The sequence below is a fragment of the Aulonocara stuartgranti genome (genome assembly GCF_965226115.1).
Source record: "Aulonocara stuartgranti genome assembly, chromosome: 12".
Lineage (NCBI taxonomy): Eukaryota > Metazoa > Chordata > Actinopteri > Cichliformes > Cichlidae > Aulonocara > Aulonocara stuartgranti.
In genome coordinates, this window is record NC_138948.1 from 30607143 (window position 1) to 30614803 (window position 7661).

The window sequence follows — 7661 nt, forward strand, 5'->3', positions numbered from 1 at the left end:
TCTTAATCCCCCTTTTTAACCTCTGAATTCTACAACTTAACCCTAATACGGGAAAATGCTATGATTTAAATATAATTTTATAGAAATGATAACGTGATTAGGGTAACTGTAAATCACAAATAAATACACTCATTTTAGTGTCTTAAATAGTTTTTTCCTCCTGTGTCACAGCCGTATTTGTGTTAAAATAAGAAAATAGTATAAAATAGGAAAATAATTATTTAGGAAAAAAAAGTAATTTTTAGTGACACTTTGAATAATTTCATATTTATGGCGATGTTGCATATTGGTGCTGTATTATAAATGGCAACTTAAAAATAATAATAATAATAATTTTAAAGTGAGCCAAGTCTTGGTTATTTGTATATCTCAGTGTTGTTCGTGTGTAATGTGCTGTTTTGTTTTGTGATTAATAAAGTTGAATTTCACTCAACATAGGACAGCACTTTTCTCCACATAAATAAACCCCACCCACTGCCGAGTGTCACAAGGAGTTCAAACGTGTCAATAAGCAAATCGGCTTCGACACAAGCTGGGAGGCATTAGAGAGTAGTGGACCTTCGGCTGATAAACAAGTATAACAGCTGTTTGCTCTAACACGCTTTGCTGACTTTTTTTTTTATGTGCAACTGTTTTTATTTTGTATAAAATTGTAAGGTCTTCCTAATAAAGTTTCTCTTTGGAAACCATGCGCACTTTCTCTGAGCTGTGCGTCTCAGCAGCGGTGCCTCAAACTTTTCCAGGAGGAGATCCGGCTCCCTGCGCGACTCTCCTGTCCGGATTCACTTTGTTCCCAATTGCATCCACGGGAGGACCGCCAAACCGAAGCCTGGATTCCAGTGTAGATCCGATCCTTCGCACATCTACGCCGGAGAGCTCTGCGCTATTTTCTCGGCCTCGTGAACTTGTGGAAATCGAGGAAACAGCAGAAGATGAGCCCAAACTTTATTTAGAAGCCAGTGAGCTTTGGAGACAGTTCCACAAATGCGGAACAGAAATGGTCATTACAAAATCTGGGAGGTAATTTTCTAACATTTACGCATGAATGGAAAAGTGTTGATGAATGCGTGCTTCCTGTCACGGTCTCTTCTCCTCGCAGACGTATGTTTCCGCCGCTCAGGGCCAGGTGCACGGGGATGGACAGAAAAGCCAAATATATTCTCCTCATGGACATCGTGGCAGCTGATGACTGTAGATATAAATTCCATAACTCACGCTGGATGGTGGCTGGCAAGGCGGACCCCGAGATGCCCAAACGCATGTACATCCACCCGGACAGTCCGGCTACGGGAGAGCAGTGGATGTCCAAAGTGGTCAACTTCCTCAAGCTGAAACTAACCAACAACATATCAGACAAGCATGGATTTGTAAGTTTTCACCTAACACCTTGTTTTAAAGGTGGCTTTGAACAACCACCATGCTGTCAAAGAGCGCATCAAGACTTGCTGTTTATGGTCTTTTAGTGAGCAATAACACAGAAATCCAGTAAATTCGCTCAATGCGTAAAGTAGCTTGGGGGTGCTGGGAAATTCTTTTCACTTAAGTGTTACTAACGCTTTCCTTTTATTTTTGCTATGCACTATGCTTCCAATTTTGAGTTTTTCTAATTCTTTTCATTTGCAGACAATTCTCAACTCGATGCACAAGTACCAGCCCAGGTTTCATATAGTAAAGGCACACGACATCCTAACGCTGCCTTACTGCACTTTTAGGACATATGTGTTCTCTGAGACTGAATTCATCGCAGTTACAGCTTACCAGAATGACAAGGTAAGGAATTCTCTTCCCTAGAACAAAGTGGAAAGGAAGGTGAAGACTTTGAGTCTGCAATCATAAAGAAATGTTTCTTTTGTATCAAATATTAGATCACACAGCTGAAAATAGACAACAATCCTTTCGCCAAGGGATTCCGAGATACTGGCAATGGAAGGAGAGAGAAGAGGCAAGTTATTTCTTATAAGTTACAAAAAAAGAAAATACTATGTACATGTTTGTTTCTATATGAAACCAAACCCTGCAGTACCTTGTTGTGGTTGTGTAGAAGTACAAAAAGGAGTAAATGAAAATTATATGTATTGGTGATAACAATGATATTAAAAAATGAAACATCATGCCAATAACATGATAACATGTGCTTATATAACTGTTTTTTCTCAAACAAAGTTAAAACAATAAACAAAGTCATCAATTAATTTTACTTATAGCATTATGGACACTTTTTTTCATTCTTTCCTAGAGACATCTAGGAAAATACAAAACAAAACCTAAACAAAATTTCCTCAAGTGTATTTTTTATGTGTTATTTATCCTATTTTGTTTGTGCAGTTTTAATTTCTCAACTGGAAATTCAATTTCAGAGTGTTCTCTACTAAAAGAAATCTGAATCCAGGTAGCTGTGACAATTCTTTTTTACTGCTAGAGGAGTCAAATGTGCATCTAAAACCTCATGAAGTAATCACAGAGTATAATTATAAACTCAGTGCTAACATCCCCACATTTCTTGAAAAAACACAGACACTTTGGCCTCAATTTGGTAACTGCAGCCATCAGTATTTGTAAAAAAATAAAAATAAAAAATTGTTGCTTTAGAAGAACATTTTTTCCCAGTAAGCCACTAATCTTGTTTACGGAATATTACTATAAATTTTAGCTTCCCATTAAAAAAGGTCAAATGTGTCTTTGCATGCTTTGCTTTACAGAATGTCTCTTTTACTCTAGGACGCCAAATTTCACACATAAAATCTGTTTCTGAGCTTCTGAGTTAAAAACAAAACAAAACTGCGGAAGTTCCGTTTTTTTACGACTGAACACCAAAGTAATGTCAGTTTGAACAAAACTGCCACAAGTCACTATTACTCAGCAATGATACGGGTGACCTTTTTCTTCTTATTGTGTTATTCTTGGTTATATCAGGAAACTACAACACTCATCCCACAGCTCTAAAGAGACACAGCTGACTGACGTGAAACATGAACCTGTAAAAGACTCTCCACAGCATTCACACAATTCCAAGTCTTCAGGTGAGCGAATTCACCACTTCACCTGCGCAGTATTCATAATGTCAGTGCAACCCCTATGCTATAAAAAACACAAAAGCTTACAGAACTAAGAAAAGGGTTTAAAAACGTGATGACCATGATTACCGTTGACTTTTCACAGTTTTCGTGGTATTTTAATTTTGTTAATACGATATGATTGGCTCAGTTATATATACACTTAATAGAAGATTAAAAAAAATAAGTACACTTAAAGTTAAACATATTTTAACTTGAATTATCTTTGCTAAACTAACTTTGTATATGAGTGACCTATATATATATATTTTTTAACCTGTATTCAATATTTATAGGCTGTGTTAAGACAGTGATCTGACATTATCCCATACAATGGAATTTTGTTGAATTTTTGTTGTTTGAACAAGTATGAATATGTCTTGTTTCTTGTTTATTTTGGTTTTGCAAGATCCCCACGAGAGTGACAGTGATAAGGACACAAATTCTGAGGAGTTTCCTGGAGAAGAGATGTGTGAAACACACCAGGAAAAAGAACCAGAGCCAAAGGTTTCCATCACAGAAGCAACCATGCAGACTACAGCCAGGATCCACAAAGATGTGGACCTCGGACAAAGTCATGTCAGCAGCCTAACAACTGACCAAGCAAATCGCTGCCAGAAACAAGATGCAAGGACGGAACAACTGTCTGATGTCTCCACCGGTTTTGCATACAGCTGTGCTTATTCTCCAGAATTAAACAGATATCTGTGGGATCCCAGTGTTTCAAATGGCCTTTTCCACTCATCTCGGCTGAACACCTGGCACAGCTGTGCCAACGTGGACAGAGTAGTGCCATGTGGATTGAGTCCAGCACTGACTCCTCTTCCTATTAATCAACAACATGCAATGGCACAGGTACATAGCAACACAAAACACAATTTGAAAGCTATATCCAATGACTTCTGCATAACCTTAAAAAAATCCATTAGGGCACCCATAGCCTTTAAGTGCCTGTCAAAGTGAGGCATTAAGGCTCACATGATGAGACTTAGAGCATAGGAAGTATTATTAGTAATCAAACTTAAAGAATGGTGTGTTTTAATACTTATTATGCATACTACTGTAGGTAGCATTTAATTGTTGTAAAAAGTGCAGATTTAGCCTATTTTAACTGTTAACTTATACTTTATTTACTTATCTTTTTTACTTTAATTCAACTACAGAGTAAATATGAACAGACACATGAAGCACAAATAGTGTTTTTTATAGCAAAACTTAGTGCATTTTCCATTGGTCATGTTTTTAAGGTGCTTACTACCCAGAATGCACAACAAGTCTTATATCTGTTAAAAAAATGCAGTCAGCATTTCCAAAGAATGTATTTCCAAAGGCTGGAGAGAGGCGCTTTGACCCTCATGTGACTGCAACTTTTTGAAGAGTCTTTCTGACCGGTCATACATGTACAGACTGGCACACTCCACATTTAATACTAAAAGAAACACAAAGGACAAAGCACTGGTTATGTTTTAACAACATATATAGCTGGTTTGTCTGCACAGGAACCTTAAAGGTTGGAAAGGATAATTCACTGTCAACTAGTGTGTTACCTCACTGTGGTCTCATTGGTTATCCTAATTTAAGTAAATATAGCCCATTAATTAATGTAGTGAAGAGCAGAAAAGTAGGATGTCAGATTTTATTTTCAAAGTTGTACATTTTTTATTAAAATGTCTCATAGTTGTGCATAACTAGACATCCCACCCCCTCCCTCACCCTGCAACCCTGAAAAGGATGGGTAGAAGAGAATGGATGGATGGATGTTGTTCATAATTTTAAATAATAAAAAATTATATTTTTCTACAAATCAAAAGGATTATTTTAAAGAAATTACAGCATAATTACTTGCAAGTTTAATGAAGAATGTGTCTGCTTTTTACATTCTGTAAGTACCCTCATGTTTTATTTTTAACTCATGCTATAGATAACTGAGAAAATTGTCTTCATCTGTATTTTTTTTGACTTAACTTCATATTGTTTGAACTACTTTTTAAGTTTCCAGAGGCTGTGGATATGCCTTAGTTTAGTTTAGTATTTCAAACAGTTTCCAAAGGGATTTGCAGAGTTTTCTATTTTTAAAAAATGCGTCTATATAGATACTCTATATAACTGAATAGCTATAGTTGCAGAATTACCTGCATTTAAGTACCCCTGGAAAAATGAGTAGACAAGTACAAGTAGGAATTCTTTGAATTTTTTTTTTAATTAACACTAAAATGAAAGCCATTCCTATTATTACTTGATCTACTGTACTTTTAGGTTTTTAAAAATAATACACAATACAATAAATACTCATGTAATGTATTTACACTTCTAGAGCATTATGTGTGTTGTAGGTTTTTTTCAGTCTTTCTGGACTGAAAACCACTCTTGACCTGGGCTGTTGCTGTCCATGATCCTCGGATAATCTTTTCTATCTATCTTATTCTTGTTATCAGGACCTGATGAGCCTTTCACACTTTGGAGGATTTCTGTTTTATCCTAATTCCAGCTTCTTAGCAACATCGGCCCACTACCTCAACCCACAAGGGCAGTCCGGATTGGATTTCAGAGGCTGTCCAAGCATCCGCAGTCGGGATTACTTCTCCTCTCCGGCAATATTTTCATTTGTTCCTGCAGCAAGTGGCAGTTTCAAATATCTCACCCCCGATTGGCTTACATGGCCTAAGATGGAGGAAAAGACAGAGCAGGAAGTGACTGGAGCCAGGATAAGTAAAGAACAGTGGGAGTCTACTGACCTGTGAGGGAGTTCTGCTGCTTGTTAGTGTCCCTGCATGTGGTTGTTGAGGTTGTTTCCATAACCTTCTAAATTCCTTATTTGGTGCTCTTTTAAACTCATAAGGAATGGTTGTGTATCTCACAAGTCATCAGCAGCTTTGATGAACAGGTAACAAAGACTTTTCATTACAACAAAATACACCCTACAATATTCTAGGGTGTGTTTTTATAGAAACTCTGCTGTCTGATGCATTATATGCTTATCTAATGCCTCCTTAATGCAGGTTCATGTTGCTTTGTGAATGAGGTTTTGCCAAATAACGAAAGTAAAATACATCAACACAATGTCTGAAACAATGGGGGCTGTCTCCATTTGTTAGTTTTCCCCTCCAAAGAACATAAATCTAAATACATTTGTTTTGCATTTGTAATCAGAATCTGATAACCACTCGGCGCAGATCTGTATTCTCTGTCTCACCTCTTGCTCACCCCAAATGTAAGCGTACCACACTGTCTAAAAGACTTGAGCCTTTTACTGCATCTACAGTGTGTTTGGGATCCCTGTCATGCTGAAAAACAAAGTGGTTAGCCAATTAGACCCTCTCCAATTGGTTGTGCATGGCGGATGATAATCTGAACCCTCTTTTCTGTGTTCCATCAATTTTAACATGGTCCCCTGCACCACAGGCTGAAACTGAGACCCCACTGTGTTTTACAGATAGCTGTAAACACTCACTGTTGTACCTCTGTCATTATGTTTTCTACATACTGACAAATGATGAACCAAAAATTCCAAATTTGGATTCCTCACTCCGTGAGACCGTTGGATGCTGATTTTTAGTCTAGTTTGTTTTTGTTTAATTTGGCACACCTCAGCCCTTTCTCCCTGTTTCTTTTCCTTAAGAGTACATTTTTTGACAGCCACCCTTCCACTCGGATCACATCTGATGAAGTTTCAGAGAACAGTAGATGAATCTTAGTGACATTACTTCTTTTAGACCTGCCACTACTTCTTTTGTCTTCCACTTGTCTAGAGTCCTCAAATCACAACAAACTTCCATGTACGTATGAGAAACAGTTGGTTGTAGTGAATGATGGTGATCCTTGGTGGTGCTTGTTTCATACCTGAAATCAAAATGGTAGTTGGTGTTGAGGTTTAAGTTTTTTTTTTGTTTTGTTTTTTTTAATGTTTCGTATACATATATTTTAGTACGATTAAAAATAAAAAATGGAAGCCTAACTCGTCTTTCAACCTCATCTATTGAAAACATTACAATTTTCATAAAATTTACTTTATTTTGGACTACAGCTCCATAGGACCCAATTCATTCTGATGAGTGCCTCTGAAACTGGGGATTCAGAGATGAGTTCTTCAGTATTTAGAAGTTCTTTGAAGATATTTTGATTTTGCCCATTTTATATGTGCAGTATACTGCATGGTGGTAAAATCTACGTACTTTGCTAACCAACTTTGTTGGCTTTGACACAGCTCATTTACATGTTCTTAAATACTGATTAAAATATTGAAGCTTGACTGTCCTTGCATCTAGTATTCTTGTTGTGGAAATGTAAAATGTAAATTAGTTAATAAATAACATCTTAGATCATGATTGAAATGATATGCTGTCTGATGTATTACATGAGTAATGATTTAATGACTCTATAAAGACATGCAGAACTTCTTGATGCTCACAACTTGTAATCGACCAGTCATTAGCCCAGGAGCATGCCCTGGGTAATCCATGTTTCTTACTCTAATAATGACCATAATTTATAATGTGAACTGCTTTTTTTTTTTTTTTTTTTATTCAATAGAATATGAAACTAGCCTCTAAAGTTCTGAAGGAAGTGTTTACTGAGGTCACAGAGAAAGGAAGCCAAGGGTTATTTACC

General features: G+C 36.8%; 1 protein-coding gene across 1 annotated transcript; it reads left to right on the plus strand.

Annotated features, from left to right (window-relative positions):
- The first annotated feature begins 475 nt into the window (after window positions 1–475).
- LOC309718182 (uncharacterized protein) lies at window positions 476–7343 on the plus strand. The gene is made up of 7 exons (XM_082553209.1): window positions 476–1020; window positions 1100–1367; window positions 1624–1770; window positions 1866–1942; window positions 2914–3020; window positions 3463–3908; window positions 5489–7343. Exons 1-7 carry the CDS (start codon window positions 689–691, stop codon window positions 5792–5794), a joined length of 1683 nt encoding a protein of 560 aa, XP_082409335.1. The 5' UTR covers window positions 476–688; the 3' UTR covers window positions 5795–7343.
- The last annotated feature ends 318 nt before the right edge of the window (window positions 7344–7661 follow it).

What these genes read in the sequence shown, in the direction of transcription:
- LOC309718182 (XM_082553209.1), top strand. Translation starts at nt 689, where the DNA reads ATGCGCACTTTCTCTGAGCTGTGCGTCTCAGCAGCGGTGCCTCAAACT. An exon ending in TATCAGACAAGCATGGATTT is followed by an intron (nt 1,368 to 1,623) that starts GTAAGTTTTCAC and finishes TTTCATTTGCAG; the next exon opens with ACAATTCTCAACTCGATGCA. An exon ending in ACACAATTCCAAGTCTTCAG is followed by an intron (nt 3,021 to 3,462) that starts GTGAGCGAATTC and finishes TGGTTTTGCAAG; the next exon opens with ATCCCCACGAGAGTGACAGT.